This window comes from Zeus faber (genome assembly GCF_960531495.2).
Source record: "Zeus faber genome assembly, chromosome: 10".
Taxonomy (NCBI): Eukaryota; Metazoa; Chordata; class Actinopteri; order Zeiformes; family Zeidae; genus Zeus; species Zeus faber.
In genome coordinates this window covers 22,879,273-22,899,442 of record NC_137199.1, presented here as the reverse complement: position 1 = coordinate 22,899,442, position 20,170 = coordinate 22,879,273, and the positions used below count along the sequence as shown (strand labels likewise).

Here is a 20,170-nt window from a genome sequence, read left to right as displayed (position 1 = left end):
TGTAAACAATGGGCTGCGATGCGGGACGAGGCGTCCGCGATAGGAGCCCGGCTGGCATTTGTGTTTCTTATTTCAAGCCTATTTCTGAAAAGCCAGGAAGCGGTGCTGACATTTAAATGCATCTGACCACAGAGCGCAAAGCTAAAGGCCAATGATATTCTATTATAACCTCCCTATACAAAGGTACTGTGGGGCGGTACACCGGCTTATTTCCACGCAACTCAAGCCATCAGCCCTAAATCGCACTATAACGGAATTCAAAATACCACTGCGGTAGAATGAATTGGGAACAAAACCGAGCCATCGGCTCATTTTGACAGCCTCACTTTTGACATTTAATCATTAAAACGATATTGCGCATTTTGATTCGATGCTACGGGAAAAAATAATGTTATGAAAGTTATGAAAACATTGCCGAAAGCGATCGCGCGTCATCATTTCGCGAGTTTCTTTTTTAATTTAGACGCCGGATTCAGCCCGCATGAGCGTGGATTTGCCCCCGTCACGTGGGCGGGCCGGCCTGGGTTTTGACGGTTGAAATGTGTTTTTGTTTTTTTTGATGAAACGGGATCATATCCCTCCCTCTCCGACGCAGGGAGGAGTAATTGAAAAAAAGCCTCTTTATTATCTGATTGCGTGCGATAGCATCTGTCTATCTCTGTCCATCATCGCAGCCAGAGACAAAAAGGAGGCTGTGAGCATTCTATTTCAGCCAGGAGAATATTTCCCAATTATGTCAAATGGATTGATTGTATAATGGAGAATCATATGAAATGTGTGTGGAGGCTGAGGGAGGGAGAGATGGAAGAAAGGGAGGATACTGTAGCTTCCATAAGGCTTTGTTACCGAGTCGCACTGGCATAATCAACTCAAAAGCGTCCGGGTGAATGTGAATATATGAATGCTTTATTTTTTGGGTTATTTATTTATTTTTTTATCTTTATTTCCAACAGACACATTCTCCTTGAGGAAATCCATCCATATTCATACGGCGCAATATTATAAAAACACAAACGGGAAAACAAAATAATTACGGTGCAAGGAGGGGGGTATACGTAATTTGATTGCCTTTTTTATTTTTTTATTTCCGTCACTAAGAGCGAAGAATAAGATGCCGCTCCGTCGCCTTCCCACTCAAAACCCAAACTGCTCCCCGTCTGTCTTTCAAAGTGTTGAAAGACAGGGAGGAGCGGGAAATGTTCGGGGCTTGTATTACACGGGGCCCAATTAATGGATTTCAATGCCGCTAATGTTCACGCAATGTGTAGTAATTGTGGTTCGCGAGCTGGGTTTATTTATTCAATGGGGATTCCTTCATGATCAAATAAATAAATAAATAAATAGATAAAAAATAAAAAACAATTCCGTGGGGGTTTCTGGAACTTGAACTCACCATCAGAGCCTGCAGTCCTATAAACAGCATTCAACATTCATTAATTTTTTTTCTGACTGGTAAATTTTTGGCTCATTTCCGTCACTGGGCCTTTGATATTTTTTGTATTTTTCAGCGAGGCCCTTTCAGCTGCTCTGCATAGAGGTTGTTATTATTAGCAGAAAGGAATTTACATACTTTAAATCTTTGTCTTCCGACTGACATCTCATGACAGGGAAAAGACGAATAAGTGTGAGCCCCGGTCTGCCACGCCGTCTCGGTAAACAGAAACAGAGTTTCCGACCATCAATTCCCCCAGATTAACTATAAATATACGTGCTCTGTGCTCCGATTCAATCTCCGCTCCTCCCACTGCCGTCGATTGTGTGACATACCGCATTAAATGATAAGTGATTCCTTCTAGACCAAAGTGACACTCATTTACAGTGATGGATGACGGCACAGAATCAACATAATGTGTTTTTGATGTCGCATCAAATTGAAACATGTGAGCGGCCGGATTTTGAATCACATTTTTCGAAAAAAACATATCGTGCACATTAAACAACCAAGTTGCTAGATTGTTGTTATAATGAGGAAAAGCCTCCAAACGTCCAAACACACACGCAAGCACGCACGCACACACACACACACACACACACACACACACACACACACACACACGCACACACAGATACGTACCAGAGAAACCAACTCTGAACTCTAAAAACCTTGAACACAGTCCTCCGTGTTCTTTACTTTATTTATCATAGATGTGAATGCAGTGGATGCTGCATCCCAATAGTTAGTAATGGTAATAATTAAAAATATTTACCTCTGATCAAGGAGAAAGAAATTATGAAATAAAACACAAATGAAACACAAGCACAGACACACAGCCATTACATCCATACAGACATATATCTCATATAATGTATACAATATATAATATCAACAAACATGAGGCAGTTATTAAAATCTTTATTATATCGTTATATTATATTATTAATAATATAATGCAAGGTTCTTAGCTAGACTGCAGTGATGGCGAAGGTTGATAAAGCCCAATAGGGCAATAAAAATAAATTTTGTAAATAAATATAAATATTTTGTGTATTTTTGAACTAACTCACCAGCGGTTTGGGGATCAGGAGAAAAGGTGCAGAAAGAAATACACACACACACAGTGATGGCTGACATGCGTGAGAGAATAAAGTGACAAGGAGAGAGAGAACGAGATAGAGATAGAGAGAGAGAGAGAGAGAGAGAGAGAGAGAGAGAGACAGAAAGACAGAGAGAGAGAAAGAAACGCAGAATGATAGCTGATAGATTGCCACCTCCGTCATTGTCGGTGCCGTCGCTGCAGTCGGTTTCCATGACAACGCTGCATCCAGGCCCGCTCCAGCCTGCCTGGCAGACGCAGCGCCAGCCGCTCTGCTCTAAGGTGCAGCGACCATGACCACTGCACAGCCCCGGACAGCCATCTGCACGCACACGCACGCATGCCCCCACGCACCCACGCACGCACGCACGCACGCACGCACACACACACACACACACACACACACGCAAACCGGCACAGATACAGAGAAAAAAAACAAAACAATAGTAAATCATACTTGCACATTTTGGCTCCTACAAGCGTGTTAAAAGGAGACCCATTTGAATACACTAATGAGTTGCTTAGTGAGACGTAAAATTTGAACAATACCTTTCACAACCACATCCAGATCATGAGTGACTGTTGGGAAAAGAAAGGAGGCTGGGTAAGAGAAAGAGGAATTGTAATTATCGCAGATAGATATTTTAATTTAGCCACACACACACACACACACACACACACACACACACACACACACACACACACACACACACACACACACACACACACACACAGGGACACTCATAGTCACACACACGCACGCACACACACACACACACACACGCACGCACGCACGCACGCACGCACGCACGCACGCACGCACACACGCACGCACACACACACACACACAGGATGGAGAGGACATTGAAAAACAAAGATTTCTTGCAATTTCAACAGTCATAGTGTAGTGAATAGTGAATTTAAATATACAAGTGTATGCCCATTCGAGACATTTTAATGGCACAGTTTAACAAAATGTCAATGATTCAGTGCTCCGCAATGAAAGATGAAATTGCCGGTTCGAAGTCATACACCAGGGAAAGACACTGGCAGAGCCCTGAAGCCGGACTTTGTAGAAATGGAGTATAATATTCACTTCTAATTAGTGTAACCACATTAAAATAAGAATTGTTGTGTTTTCGTTACTTTAGATTGAGCTGTTATTATCTACATGGGGGCGGGTACACTTCATGGAGGCCGCCATGTTGTTTCTTCTACAGAAGCCCAGAATGGACAAACCAAACACTGGCTCTAGAGAGGGCCTTTCCCGTTTTCCCCGAGTTCCGTGGCCACCGGCTCGTCCACGGAGGCCGCCATGTTGCACCGCTATGGGGAGGGTTATTCAGGTGGTTTGCGACCTGCAACCTCACCGCTAGATGCCACTAAATTCTACACACTGCACATTTAAATATGCCTCCACACATATCAACACATGCACGCTTAAGTGCATTTACAGACACGTGTACACACACGCACACGCACACACACACACACACACACACACATACACACACACACACACACACACACACACACACACACACACACACACACACACACACGTGGCTCACCGATGTTGCAGTGCTCTCCCTCCCAGCCAGGCTGACACATGCAGGTTCCATCGTGGCACTGGCCGTGCTCCTCGCAGCGGGGATGGCAGGCCCTCTGCTCACACACCGCGCCCACCCAGCCGTCCTCACATTGGCACTGGCCCTCGGAACACACACCGTGGCTGCCACATGGCACCGGGCACAGCTCTGTGTGTGTGTGTGTGTGTGTGTGTATGAGTGTTAGGCGACGGACAGACGGACAGACAGACAGACAGACAGACAGACAGACAGACAGATAGATAGAGAGATGGGTCGATTTTTTTATAATTGATCCCTAAAAGGAAATTGCACCAGCAAAATGCATTGTACCAGCATCTCACATCAAAAACAATAGGCAGTAATAATAACAAACAATAGAATACAAACATATCAAAATATTAAAATGAAAAATGTTAAAAGAAATTTCCAATAAACCTCACGGTTGGAAAATAAAGCAGAAATTTTGAAAATGTAGGCAATATTCGACTGTAATATTACACAATAAAATTCTGTACAATATATTGCAGGATAATGTAAAATATACCTGAATGTTTTTAAACAGTTTAAACCTTGAAAAACTGTCAGACAATAAAACAATAATAAAATAAAAGGTATGCTCGATGGTGGAATAGAGCAGTATTAGGAGATGGAAATAAAAATCCAGGGAGGTGTGGGGATTGGGGAAAAGAAAGTATCTATGAATAACATATAAAAAATATAAAAATATAAATATAAAAAATAAAACATCCACTTTCCCGCCCGTAATAGCGGAGGCAAAGAACTCGATCCGATTCGGCTCCCTAATGCTGTTGTTTATATTTTTTATGACATTTTGATCAGATTTGCAAGTGTGCTAATAGACCCCCCCGCACCACATCCACCCACACACACACACACACACACACACACACACACACACACACACACACACACACACACACACACACACACACACACACACACACACACACACACACACACACACACACAATTCAACCTCTCCATAGCTGTCATTATCCATCTTAATTTTCCCCTCTATCCATTTATCTTTTTTCTCTCTCTCACTCCCTCTCTCTCTTACCTCTCTCCCCTACTCTCTCTCTCTCCCCCTCTCTCTCTCATCCCTCTCTCTCATGCTATGGCTATTTCTGAATTTCTCTCCTTTTCTCCTCCTTTTTTCTTCCTCTGTTGCCTCTCCTCCACTTTGTATTCCATCCCTCTCTTTTCTCCCCCCTCACCCTTTCTAGCATCTTCTCCGTCATTTTTTTCCCCATTTCTTTTCCTATTTCTCACCCCTCACTCGTTGCTTCTCTCTTTCTCTCTCTCACCTCTGCTCTCTCCCTCCCTCTCAGCTTCTCCATATTGCTCACTCTCTTCCTTTCTTGATCCCTTGTTTCCCTTTCTCTGTTTTCTCCCCCCTCCTCCCCTCACCTCACTATTTCACCTTCTCTCTCTCCCCTTCTCCGTTGCACTCTTCTCTCCCCCCGTCTCTCCCCTGCTCCATCTGTCTTCTTTTCTCTCTCTCTTTTGCTCCCCCATTATCTCTCACCTTTTCTCTCTCTCTCTCTCTCTCCCTCCCTCCCCCTCTCCCCTACTCTCTCTTCCCTTCCCCCTTTACTGTTTCTCTCTGCGCCCTCCGCCCTCTTTCCCGCCAACTCTCTCTCTCTCTCTCTCTCCCTCCCACGCTCCCTCCATCCCCTTCTCTCTCTCCTTTTGCTCTCCCGATATCTCTCTCTCTCTCCCATGTTCTCTCCCTATTGCTCTCCCTCTCCCCTTGTATAAAGCTCTCTCTCTCTCTCCCACTCTCTTCCTTTCCCCCTCCTCTGCCCGCCCCCTCAACCCCCCCATCCATCAGTAAAGAGAGTAAAGTGCTGGAGGCACACAATGGCCGCTTATCCAGCCGCAGTGAAAACTTATTTCAATTTAAATATACATAGCATGGCGAGCGAGGAAAAAGTGGATTAAAGTTGGAGAGTTTTTTCACGTCTCTATTAGAATTACATTAGCTTAGCCATGCTTCGACAAGACCTGGATGTGCTGTGGAATTGCCCACTCCTTTTGATTAAAAGCCCAGCAGGTGGAAGGAGAGGTGGCTCATATCTCAGTTACTCAGCCACGCTCTATCATTATCATGGGCTGTATCGTTATATTAGGGAATGCCGGCACCTGGGAGAGGACTAATGCCGGGTTCCCGCAAATCGTCGGTGGGCGCGGTGGCACGGAGCCGTTTCTAACCTAAGTGTGTCAAGGAAATAAGGTAGAAAGGCGGTGTTGTAATGGCTATTTCACCCTCCGTCAGCATCCGCTGGTCACTCAAGGACAAAGGCCCTTTCGCTCAATGTGTCGCGCAAGGTCCTGCGCTATAGAATTTAGTCTCCATAGCTACACGTTACTTAGCTCTCACAGCTCTGCACGCACGCACGCACACACACACACACACACACACCACTCTAAATCAATGCCCTTGTTTCGACATATATCCAGATCCATCTTCGGGATCAAAGTACTTTCGTTATTATTTTGGAAAGAAAAAAATTGCAGGGGCATTCTGTGTTTTCCAAATGCCACAGGAATGCAGCACTGCCTCCCAGAGCTGGAACCCGCTTTGAAGAGCTAAACCTATTACGACACACAGACAACGCGGCGTAATGACGGGCTCGGGAAAATGGTTGTGCAATAAACATTAGATGGCATTTAAATGGCAAAATGAATGTTTCTCTGACTATGGCCTGAAAGGCCTCGCAGAAGTCTTAGAAGAGAATTGAAATCTTTTTTTTTTACCATTTTGTGTGTGTGTGTGTTCGTGTGTGTGTGTGTGTGTGTGTGTGTGTGTGTGTGTGTGTGTGAGTGTGTCTGTATGTGTGTGTGTGTGTGTGTGTGTGTGTGTGTGTGTGTGTGTGTGTGAGTGTGCCTGTATGCGTGTGTGTGTGTGTGTGTGTGTGTGTGTGTGTGTGTGTGTGTGTGTGTGTGTGTGTGTGTGTGTGTGTGTGTGTGTGTGTGTGTGCACAAATGCATAGTAAAGTGAGTGGTGGAACGGAGGAAGCTCCAGAGTGCTGCTGTCAGAGCCATGAGGGGAAATCTCATTTACGCCTAGCATGAAGGGAGAGCACACAGCATCCTCACACACACACACACATACACACCCACTCACCTACACACTAAATCATTATGTGGAGTGGCTCCAATACACTTTTCTTTTCGTTTCACTCGAATCCCCATTAAATGGTATCTGGCAAGACCGCGCATGCATACAAAAACACTCATACAAACCCCTCATGTTTCTTTGGAAAATTTCCCTCTTTTTGTTTTTTTATTTATGCTTTTGTGTAAATGTAATTTTTTATTTTTTTTCCCCCGACGTGTAAACATCTCTCCCGAGGTCTTACCCGTGTAGCAGTCCGGCCCCGTCCAGTTGGGCTGGCAGGCGCAGGTGTCTGACTCGGACTGATAGGTGCCGTGCCCCGAACACTGCTCCTGACAGGCGGGCAGCGGGTCGTCGCAGCTCACCCCCGCCCATCCCGGTGAGCACACGCACTCCCCTCGCACACACACGCCGTGCCCGCTGCACTGGGGGTCCACGCAATCCACTGCGGTGAGGAAGAGAGAGAGAGAGAGAGAGAGAGAGAGAGAGAGAGAAATAATACGAGAGGAGAAATCAAGAGGCATGAGAGAGAGAAGAGGGGGTTGGGGGGCGAGTTATGAGGGGTGGAGCGGTGGTGCAGTGGGGGGGGGGGTGGCCTGTCTCATTACAACCATCAGCTCAGTGAGTATGAAAGCAGTGTTCTTTGCATCCTATCCAGGAGTTAACCACCCCCGCCAGAATCCCTGTATCTGTTCCACAACATTACACTTCATACGACACTTAGAAGCAGCGCTTTGCTAAGAGATGAAATGGGATGGTTTTTGTGTGTGTACGTGGGTGCGTGCGTTAGCATGTGTGTGTGTGTGTGTGTGTGCGTGCGTGCCCCAGGAGTCACAGTGGTCTGTTCTACCCGGTGTTAGTGTGTGTAATTGCAGCTTTGCGCTCTGAGCCAGAGCCCACACAGCTCTGCTCGGGCCCGTCTTTCCGGGCTCAAGGTCAAACACCTGATTCCGCTCTCCACAGCCCGGCGGTCTGTAGGTAACAGTTGGAGAGTCGTCAGTCCCGTTTTATACTCCAGCCGGCGGGCGGGAAGGGACCTTGCATAATAGATGTGCCATTGTCATAGTCGTCGTGTGAACTGTCATTTTTTTAGATGTCGTCCTTATTGCTTTAAACCAAAGGGATGCACCTATGAGCTTAGCACCAGATGCTGATTCAAGGTCCTGAACAGGATCACTCATTATACAACCGAGATAATAACTGAAATGCGATGAATTTGTCTCCATCAGTCTGTTGTCTGAGTGTCTGTGTTGGCACTGAGATCCCAATGTTTAACCTTGAGTGTGGATCGTCAGTGATAACACAGAGATATGTATTTTATGAAATAACTTTATCATAGTTATCTATATCGGTAATTCTCAACCTTTTTCGAAGGACCCTTTCAAGGACCCTCAATTTGATACACATTAGGCCCAATATCTTTATTGTTTGATATGATTTAGTCCAAACCTCCAGAGCTGTCCAATACAGTAGTGAGGGAGATGACGGTGAAAGCAGGATCAAAACAGTCATTATTGTACATTCTATACTGCTGCCAAAGTCTGATAAATGAAATAATGGCTAAGTTAAATGATTAATCATTTTGCTGGGGCCCTACCGGAGCCTCTTGAAGGACCCCCGGGGGTCCTCAGAGAACCAACGATCTATATCATCCTTGTCCTCATTATCATGACCTTTGCAATGATCCTTCGAGTGTAAGAATTATCTGCGGTGAGAGCCGGAGCCCGTCGGCCTGTACATTTGACCAGTGACAATTTTTTTAATAGAATCCAATAGCGGGGTGAAATAAGGTTATTACCTTATATTACCCTGCTATTTGATCCTATTCAATACCAGTATCGTAGTGTGGTGTCTCCTCATTTTAAAAACAGCGCGGCGGCACCGAAACGGCGAGTAAAATCATAAAGATTTCATTAGAGTTATCTATCATCATCATTATCATCCTCATCATTATTATTATCATAACTGTTATCATCACCTGCGCAATTACCAGCCCTGGTGAGAGCTGGAGTGGAGCGGCCACCCATTACCTTGTTCACAGTTGACCCCCTTGTAGGCAGGGCTGCATATGCAAATGCCCTGGATGCAGGAGCCATGGTTGGAGCAGGTGGGGTCGATGCATTGTCCTTCCTCCACGTTGCACTCCGCCCCCTTCCACCCAGACAGGCACACGCACCTCCCCTTCTCATACACGCCGTTACCGCTGCACAGCACAGGGCATGAATCTGCAACAGGACAAGCACAGATTAAACGCACATGGAGACAACATACACGCATGCACGCACGCACGCACACACACACACACACACACACACACACACACACACACACACACACACACACACACACACACACACGCCCACACACGCACACACGCACAGTGCTGCAGTATATTAGCTAGGAGACCGCAGTAACCTACTGTGAGAGGGGCTGCGCTCTCTTATCGCAGCTAGTACGCGGATTCAGCAAATCCTCAAGCGGTCTCCCTCTCTTTCTCCCTCTATCTCTCTCACACACAATTACACAGACACACACACACACACACACAGACACACACGCACGCACGCGCACACGTACACACACAAGCACGCACGCACACACACGTGCACACGCACACACACGCACACTCACACACTTAGGCTTATCCCTCACGCTGTTTCAATTTACTCAAGCACCACCTGAGCCTGGCTACCAGGGCAACTCAGGAATTGTAGAAAATCCCCCCCAAACGTCCCTTCGCCGGCTCTGAACAGTCCGTGAAAACAATCGTGAAAACGGAAGATTAGGAAAGTGAGTGTTAGGGGTTTAGAGAATGAGGGTGGAAAGCAGCGCTATCTCCACGCAAAGATGGAGGTCTACACGGCTAAGGTCGCGACGGCTGGATGGAATATTCTCGGCCCGAGAGGATGACGTCACGGCGCCAGGAGGATGGGCCAGGTGCGGCAGGTGGACACTTCAAGTGGATGAATGAAGGGTTCACCAAGAACGCAGCCCTTGTTTATCTCCCGGGAAAATATTCACGGGATCATGTTTTGCCGTGTGGTTCTTGTATTTCAAATGACTGAAAGTGAAATACCGAGAGATCTAGATCTGAAATAGAACTTGTCATGATCTGCATCCTTCCTCAGGGGATGCAGTTGATGCGGATGTGGCGCAAGATCCCATGTAATCATTATCCGGCACAACAGCAGAAGGCCAACACAGCATTGGTGTTGGCCTTCCAGCTTTTTTTTTAAGTAAAGCAGGTTGAATCGCTCGGCCCCCTCGTCCTTGATTTTGTGTTTTTTCTGGATTTGTTCTGTGGCTACAAAGCACTCCTCGTAGGGGATTTGTTTTGGGTGTTACAGCAGAGTGCAGACCACAAGCAAAAACCTTCTCTTCTGTGACATTTTTGCGGGACTATACCCTCACTGGATTTGTTTTTCCTCCGCGGAGAGTTATGTTGCTCATCTCTCCTTATAATGAGCGCTTCTTTTCTTGTTATGATGGCATGTTTTTTGTTTTCCCAAACATACTTGCATGCGCCCTACTCAAGCTTTGTTGCGGAGTATCCTTAATTTCTGAGATAAATGGGAACCTGAAAGTTGGTTTTATTTTCTCCGCTTTTCTCCATTATTCCTCAGGCTGTTTATTTTCCCTGTGGCGCAGTATTGCCTGGCAGCTTTTTTTTTTAAATAAATGCTGTCCTTAAAAGGTTGCGAGACAAGATCCTACAAGGCTCTACCATCCATTGAGTTCTCGCAAGAAAGGAATATACTGGCATAACCAGGAAGTCACTGGTGTCATGTGGGCATCAGTGACTTCTCCTGTAGATCAAAAACCGAAATGTCAACAAGGTATTTACCCATATTTACTCAGTACACCTGTGCACACGTATTTGCGTGCATGTTCCTTGCATTTTTGTTTAATCTTCTGTAAGACCGTACATTTGCATACACTGTAGTTACGCAACATGCCACTCTTCTCACATCTGCCAAAACTCGCTGTCGCTGGAAAAGTTCCAGCTGAGAATATTTAAACACCGGCAAATGAGGAAAGGGTGAGGAGTGCATGAATAAAGGATGAGCGTAAATAACTCATGAAACCTGATGCCCGATGCCGTATCACCTACCTCAATACAACCAGACTGACATAAGAGTCAGAGAGGGAAAGAGGAAAAGGAAGAAAGTAAATGTATAGTTGAAAAAGAAAGGGAAGGAATAAACAGAGAGAGAGAGAGAGTGAGCAAGAAAAATAGAGGAGAGAGAGCGGTGCCATTGGGTGGGAAAGACATGGCAGGGTAGGAGAGGGCTAGACCCGGTGTGTCAAAGTGGTGAAGAGAGGAGACTGGGTGAGAAATGGAGGAAAAGCAGAGGAGGAGGAGGAGGAGAGAAGGTAGGAGAGAGAGCGGCAAAGTGATGCAGATGATGTGGGCAAGACGCTCCGGTGATACTGACCTTTGGCACAATCCGGACCCAGAAATCCAGCAAAGCAGTGGCAGTGTCCAGCCACACACTCCCCGTTCCCATTACAGTCTGTGGAGCAACCGTCCATTGAGTCTACAAACCAGAATCAGAACCAGTTTTATGGACCAGGTACATTTACAGAGGCAAGGAATTTGTTCTGGTGAGGGTTGGTGCGTTTCTCTACAGACAGTTAGTCTTACAAAAATAAGAAAAAATAAAGAAAAAAACTTAAAGGGCTGAAAAAACCCCCAACATTTTGAATAACAAGTTAAAAAAAAGGAAAAAAAAAGTAAAATATACAAATACAAAAATAGAAAACAATAGAAAATGTTCACGTCTATAAAATATAGGGAATATAACAACACACACACACGGTCACACAACAAAGAGAAAACACACACATAAAAATAAAACATTTCCTATGTAAGTCAATAACCCGGAATGGATTTCTGTTATTGAATGAGAGATCTGATAATGCAACGGATGTCTCCCCCGAGACAGCGGCTGTATTAAATTAGTCGGATCCAGCTGCGTGGATCGCCCTCTGGGGAGCGGCCCGAGCATTTTGCTTACTCTGGGTAGCGCTAAACACATTATGCTGCATTACAGGTTGGGAACACGGCGTGCGCCAAACTCGCAAACACTCCGGGCCCGATAATCAAACTGCTCACGAAGGGGCGGGTCCAAGCGGGACGGAACATCGCAAACAAGTGGCGGCCTGAGAGTGAGTACCGTTGCGCCCACGACGCAAACTACAAATTCAGCGCCGGGAAGATCAATGCCCTGCTTGTTCTTACCACCGCTGTGTCTCATCTGACTATGTGCGTTTCATCATATCCTTCTCGAGGCTGCTTGCGTTTCATCACATTCTTTTATCGGACTTCAATTAGCTGCCTCCCTTTTTTACCGAGCCATCCATCCGCCAGCCCCACCCCCCGCCATTGATATGTCCATCATGTCAGATCTCGTTCTGCGGGTACAGACAGCACGGTGAGGACAGATTAAGAGGGGGGATCGCTTTATCCTTTTAGAGCATTATATAAACCCGCTGAGCTCAGCCAGCTCTGCTCGAGATGGAGGATTGTGCTTTAGAGGCGCCCAGGGGCCGGCGGGGCTCGTGATCTGAACTATTCCTCTGGTTGTCTTGTGCCAGGCAAGCTCAATCTAAGCCAGAAAGAGTAATTAAAGAGCCGTGTCACGGATGTCATCCTTCACATGACCTTACGCTGTCCGGCTCAGCCGTTCGAAAACACGCGGCCCCCTCGGCTCGCTCTGTTTGGCGAATGCCGGCGACAAATCCTTCAGCGGCGCGGCTCGAGTGCGCACCAACACATATATGACAAACTCATGCGTGCGCCGCAATTATGTGGCAACCGCCACTGCCTTGAGGTACGTGTGACACATGCTAATGAGCCCTGCCAGTAGCCGGCAGCACAGCATTATCCTCCACCGCAGCTCATCGCCACGGAAACCAAAGTCATTTTCACCTCCATCACCTGTCATTGTCACGCTGATGGAGAGGAGCAGTGGCAATCATCCCTCTCCCACACAGTCAGGATAACTCACAAAGCTATCTCCCTATCTGTCTCTCACTCTCATTCTCTTTCACACACACGCACACGCACACGCACACACACACACACACACACACACACACACACACACACACACACACACACACACACACACACACACACATTCATATTGTTGTCTGCTGTACATGTAGCAACTGAACATACAATACAAATTTAAAATGCACATGTTATGTACAAGGACACTGTGTTCCTGAAGAGAAGTGTTTTTTTATTTTTATTTTTATTTTTTTCTTTCTCTCCATTGAACGCCCGTGGGAAGGTTATTAAATGAGGCAAGGTTACTGAATGGATGTTATCTAAGCAAACAGCAGGTTCATATCCAGTACTTGGTTGGTAATTAACATATAACACAAGATGTTGAAATGTGTACTATAAATGTGTCTTACTGAGGGTTGTCTACTGCCTACTGAATGTGTTAAAGGTAGTTGTGTTTTTATATGTTATATGCGTGTGTGTGTGTGTGTGTGTGTGTGTGTGTGTGTGTGTTGTGTGTTTTGTTGTAGCAACGTGTGTATGTGCAGTTTTGTGCGAGCATACTTCAGGCGTCCATTTGGAACTTTTCATTTACCCGGTTCCGAGTTAGGAATCATTCATGCCATAAGTTATTGCAGTTAAATGGTATTGTAAAATCGGTACTTTGAACCAACTGATTTGATTGGTCAAATAAGCATTCCAGTTATGCTTTATGAGGCCTGTAAAGTTAAAGCCGTGCTTTATGACCCTGGCCTTTATGAAATTATGAAAAATAAAAAAGGCCACTCAGTTAACTACATGTAACCAGCAAGCAATCTTTTTTGTCCACCAATATATTTATTGTATTAATTTAGTTAGTTAATTTAGTCATTCATTATGGTTATAGATACCTCTCCTACTCAGCGGGGAACGTGGTCAGACAGTACTGAAGCCGTGTTACCTTTAGTGTAAGAGCTTTAATAATTGTGAGGGTGTGTGATGAGAAGTAAAGCACAGCAGTTTTGCATAATGAATGAATACTGCATGAAGCACAGTGGCTGCAGACAGTGCCTGGGAACACGCTGAGTAGAAATAAAAATAAAAAAAAAGGTTGAGGCTCAGGGAGTGGTGGTAAAACGGCCCGAGTCGTCAAGTAGTAGTATTCTAGGCATGAATATGTAACTGTGCAGTCTAGAGCAGTCTAGAGGTTTAAGCAGTGGCCTGTAGTCAGTGATCTGCACTATATAAATCATCATCATTGTAGTTGAACACGCTCTTTCAACCAGAGGCACCAGTGAAGAACATCTCATGTTATCCCCCCTCTTGGTTGGACCCAATCACTAAGCTGAGAGCCGGAGCTGTGGCTTATGCTTATTGTTCCCGGTAAAAAAAAAGACAAAAAAAACAACAACACAAAAATAAAACGTGGAAATAAGTGTAAAGCCACTCTTGGGGTTTTATATAATACATAGTTTAGTCGTGGCAATGCCGGTCCTTTTGTTTGAAACAGGTCACTTTGTTCGTAAGTGCATGGGCTTGCATGCGTAATGACATGGCATTCAAGGTCTAAAATTTTGCATTTGTTAAGCAAATCTGCTGTGATTTAATTATGCATTGAAGATTACTGAAGTGCGGAAATTAGAGGAGGAGGAGAATCTTTCTCTCCGCTGATCATTTCTGATGAACTTAAAGAGACAGTAGGTAAGATTGTCCTGAAACACAGCAGGTCCGTTCTGATATAAATGATGTTGGGTTGAAGAAATTGAGTTCATCAGCTTTGCAACACATCTGCCGATTAAACTCAAGGACCTCGTGTTCGGGAGAAAGCTTAATGTGGGACGCGTTGTGGCCACTGTGATTTTGCGATGTTTGATGTAATGGCGGACTCTGAAGTTCAGCCAGCTACAAGAAATGGAGGTTAAAAACGACCGATACCAGCTATAAACAGTGAACAGCAGTGAACAATATATTTTTTTATTTATGCATCCTATTTCTAGTGTCAGCTTTTAAAAACAATACGTAAACTAAGCCCCATATTAGGGCTTCGTTTATTGGTTACTCAAATAATTCCATGTTATCTGCAGTTACCACAGTAATATTATTATTGACCTCTTGTGAGTTCATCACGTAAAGATCAAATAGTCATTAACATATCGTCCTTTGTAATTACTGTGCTATTATTTTTCCAATGTTTGCATTTTGTTTTGTCATTTGTAAAGTCTTTTAAACGCTACTGGACAAGGCGGGAGCATGGACGCTGCCCTGGTTATTATCCTTCTGTCTATATTCAGCCACTCACACTTGCATTATTCACATCGTTCAATTCATCTTTGCCGTCCGTGTAGGCCATAGCAATGAGATGCAGTTAGCGGGGCCTGTCATTACCAACAGAAACTGTCCTCCCCCTTCTAACAGCTGTCTTGTGTTATGTCACACTCGTTCTTAAGCTAAGAAAAGTTTCCTTCAAATGTCAATGAGTCCCCCCCCCCAGCCCCCCTTCTGTCTTTGTGTCACCTCACTCATGCATCCTCACTCCCTTCTAAGAGGGGAGTGAAAAATGGGGACATAACAGTCCTGAGACATAAAATGGTGACAAGCACTTAAAAAAGAAAAGACTTTGTTCGGAACAGGGTACATACAAGGAGAGATAACATTTTATCTTCACACTGGTGTCCGTCTCTTTTTTTTCTTATTCTAAGGTACGGGTCTAGAATGCATCTATCAAAATCCAAAACCTGCGTAAGGAACTAGACTCATAATTATTATTATTATATATATTTTAGAGAACCTCGAGTACCACGCCTCACCTATAGGGGTGTTGTGGAGCAGCACCTGCTCCAGGTTGCGTCCATCATTGTAAAGAGCCAGGTGCCAGGTGCCGGGATCCATGTATTCAATGAAGCCTGTCTCTTGCAGAGCGCTCAGCAGAAGACCTTTGGGAGCTTTGGCAGCTGAGACGGGATCAGCCAAGGACCTGGGCAGGGCTTTCCCATCCAGCAGCTTCACAAAGTCAAACTAAAGACAGGAAAGCATAGAGGGGTGGGGGGGGTGGATCAAGACCAGCCATGCCATCCAATTGGAATGTACATGACAGGAAAGTATAAAAACTTGCATTAATGAACCCGGATCCCGCAGTCAGAAGCTTTGTTCAGTGAGCTGGGGCAGTTATTGAGAGAGCGTTTGTCAAACCAGTTGTCTGGATGTTACTGGGAAAAATGAAATATGTAAAAGAAAAACAAAAAAAAAAACATGGTGTTGCATGTCATTAGATGTGGATATAAAATTCCAAACCGGCTGGCGTATCATAAACCAGAAGGAGAAGAGAGTTGGAATCCGCACTGGATGCGTCATCCATAGCAGCTCAGTCCAGGGGCAGACATGTTCCGCGCCGGTTGCTTCAACCGGCTTGACATGCCGGCTAATGGTATTGGCAGAACCTCGCCACCCAGGTTTTCATTTGGAACGGACCCTCTACCCGCGTCCGTCTCAAGCCATGCCTCCGCCCCTTCCTCTCCCTCTTTAACTTTCACCGCGGCCCCTCGTCTCGCCCTCCCCCTCGCTCCCATCTTCAAACCTCCTTGAACTAGCGAGTCCTACACCCCCCGAGGGCTGTGTGTCACGTCGGTGTCAAAAACAGCTAATTAGACCTCTTCAATGCAGGGGAGAGCAGGGACACACGGACGGTAAAAAGCAGATGACTCACTGTATTTGTGTATACGTGTTATGTTTCTTTCTGGGTGTGGGCATCTTGCACAACACTGTTTTTACCCGCTGCGTGTGTGTGTGTGTGTGTGTGTGTGTACCTTATGCATACATGCATAATTCTCTCCCACCTTTGATTCTTACCCGCTTTCTACAGACGGTAAATCAGCAGGAAAAGCCCACCTCAGCGTGTGAGTGTGTGTGTGCGTGTGTGGGCGTGTGCGCGCATGTATTCGGCGTGTGTCGGCGGTGTGCTGCGTCAGGAGCTCACCTGCGTGTGAGTGGGTGGGATGTTCCTGCGTCCGTAGACCCCCAGCAGAGCGCTGTGCGACAGGGAGAGGTTGAACTTGACGTAGGTGGGGTGGTGCACCGTCATGTGGAACCTCCAGAACAGCCCGGGCGGGATGGCCTGGCTCTGCTGCGTCCCGATGTCCACCTCCCCTTTATCTATGGCCCGGCCACGCACCCACTTCTCTGCGGGACAAAAAAACAAAATAAAAAAAACACACAGCGAGGTTGCTATTTCATCACCGTGGACCAGAAACCCCACTGCCGACGGAGGGAAGGTAATAACCGACCTGTTTTAAATCATCGGTTGGAGTGGACTGGCTAATGAAGTAAGATTGAACGGGCTTCAGGGGATGACTGAGTTCTAGTGAAAATCCTCTTTTTTCTTAAGCAATCCATTACGTAGGCTCTGCACGAAGACGAACTGCTTCAGAAAAGAAATGTTTAGTCGGAACACTGTCTGCTGGGCTTTGTCGTGAGTTATATTAGCATCATCTAACAAGAAAGACTGTGTGTGTGTGTGTGCGTGTGCGTGTGTGTGTGTGTGTGCGTGTGTGTCTGTGTGCGCGTGTGCGCGTGTGCGCGTGTGCCTGTGTGTGTGCCGGGAAAGACGGGGAGGGAGATGGGGCGAGCGACGGGTAGGGTTTGGGGAGCGCACGCACCCGCACAAACACGCTAATGGCACACAGATAGCGTCTGAGTGAGAGCGCGCCTTTGTGCGTTGAGAGAATGGGTCTTTCCAGCGGTCCACCGGCCATCAGCTCCTCTCCTCTCCTCTCCTCTCCTCTCCGCCGAGCCTTTATCTCCTGACGGGCTCGGGACTCTTTTGTGCCAGGGAGCGGGCGAGGCTCTCCAGCCCTCTTTGTGTCTGGCCTTTATGGAGAGATATATCTCCGCTTCTAAACTAAGATGGAGGAAATACGGTGACAGAGGGGAGCGAGACGATCGTTATGGCCACAAAGGCGGAGGAACGGTTAGGGGCAGATTCATGGATGGAGCCGCTCGCTCTCGATCCATAATGCCTGCAGCTTTACCACTCCATTACGGAGACACCGAGCAGACCTGCGGGCTGGCCCGCATATATCACATGTGCTGTCACAAACACCCCCATACACACACGTGGACACACACATGCAGGTAGTGAATAAAAGGCAGCCACACAGGGAGAAAGCAAAAGAGAGATAAAGCTGGGGGGTGGAAATTAAAGCGCGAGAGAGAGAGCGAGAGAGCAACTGTGGATAACAGAGTACATCAATTGCAGCCACAGACCATCCTCACACAATTTCTTTCAAAACTGTTATTGTTGTTTGAAAAAATTAATAAAATTGCTTCGGCAACATGTCATGCCAAGAAAGCCGTTTACATTACGGTGGATTGGATTGCGGTTTGACTTAAGAGGACAAATAAATAAGGAGGGGGAGTCAGAGTTTGAGGGGGAAGGGAGTGGAGAGGGAGAGAGAGAGAGAGAGAGGGAGAGAGGGAGAGAAATGGGACGCAGGGGAAGAAATAAAAGGTTGCTCTAATAACAGCCCGTAACCAAGAAGAAAGAGGGGCAGGTGTCCCGTGCGAAAGGTAACAACCATCGGTTAACCAAACACCGCCAAAAACAAGAGCTGCCTGGCAGAGGTGAGGTAGGGATTCACACATTCCCGTAGCCTCCCTCAGCGGCCTGTGTGTGTGTAATGCTAATCAGTCCCCAAGAAAAAAGAGAGGGAGGGAGAGATAAAGAGAGAGAGAGCAGGAGCGAGAGATAGAGAAAAGGGCATCCCGAGGAAAGCGGCCCTTTTATTTGACTCCAGATGAATGGGAGATGAATGGGCTGTGACAGTTGGCAGGACATCGTTGAGCGGATGGACTCGCGGGCAGGCTGACTGACAGGCCGGCGGGCAGATGAGCAGGCAGGTCCTTCTGATGCTAATTACTCGCCCGCGCCTCTCCCCGGTCTGATGCAAGGCGGGGACATGAAGCGGCACTCCGGGTCAGCCGCGAGGAACGGAGGAGGGGGAGGAAAGACACAAAAGGGAGGGGAGGAAAAGGAGGAAGAAGACGCCGGGCCCTGGGAGGTTAGCGGCGCTCGAGTCACGGCTGCTGATGCAAATGGGAGCGGGGTGGGAAACAGGGCCCTCTGTGACTTTGTCTCCCTGTCTTTCACATTTTTCTGTGTCCCTTTCATCTTGTCGTTCCCCCCCCCCTCCGTTTCAGCCATTTCAAGCTTTTTTTTTTTTCATTTATCTCCCTCTTTGATTCTCCCTATCTGGGCACCCTCGCTCTCTCTCTCTCTCTTTCTCTCTCTCTCTCTCTCTCTCTCCCTCTCTCTCTCTCTCTCTCTCTCCCTCCCCCTCTCCCTCTTGCCGTCTTTCTCTTCTCTTCCTCTGTGACAGAGAACAATAATCCCGGGCCCGGGGAGAGGAGGATTGAGGCGTTTTGGGAGTCCCGGTGAGACCAGACAGCAAGCGTGATGACTGGGGCTCCTCCAGGCCTCCCCAGCTGCTCAGATTACCGCTGTCAATCACAGACTTCCAGCGCCACCCGAGTCTCTCTACATCTCGCTGCAAAGCTGAGACCGGCCGCAGGTTTCTCTCAAAATACCAACGTTCTGTTTACCCAATTTCTTAAAAAAATAGGATGGATAAATGGGTTATCAGTTGAAAACGGTTTCCCAATGTAGTCCCATTTAAAACTCTTTTTTTTTTTTTTTTTTTTTAATGTTTTCATTATTTACCCATCGTAAATATGCGAAATTTATCACTTCAACGGCTCAGATTTTGAGATGCTGGAGAGCGCGCTTCCCTGACTTCACAGGGGCTAGGTTAGTCGATCCCCTCTGCAGCCAGGCATTGTGCCAACAGCGTGAGCATGCAGGTCTGCCGAACGCACAAGGATGAAAACATAGTAACGACCTTCTCATCTAAATCTGGGTCAG

The 20,170-nt window shown here is 46.5% G+C and overlaps 1 protein-coding gene across 1 annotated transcript in view; it reads right to left on the bottom strand.

Moving 5' to 3' along the window:
• Positions 1 to 20,170, bottom strand: part of tenm1 (teneurin transmembrane protein 1) — a gene marked incomplete at both ends in the record, with an annotated part of 170,038 nt that overhangs the window by 57,464 nt on the left and 92,404 nt on the right. The window contains 8 exons of the mRNA XM_080007834.1: positions 2,710 to 2,856; positions 3,084 to 3,113; positions 4,106 to 4,291; positions 7,510 to 7,710; positions 9,296 to 9,490; positions 11,702 to 11,803; positions 16,065 to 16,272; positions 17,231 to 17,433. Coding sequence (XP_079863960.1) covers positions 2,710 to 2,856; positions 3,084 to 3,113; positions 4,106 to 4,291; positions 7,510 to 7,710; positions 9,296 to 9,490; positions 11,702 to 11,803; positions 16,065 to 16,272; positions 17,231 to 17,433 — 1,272 coding nt within the window. The remainder of the gene's footprint in view (positions 1 to 2,709; positions 2,857 to 3,083; positions 3,114 to 4,105; positions 4,292 to 7,509; positions 7,711 to 9,295; positions 9,491 to 11,701; positions 11,804 to 16,064; positions 16,273 to 17,230; positions 17,434 to 20,170) is intronic.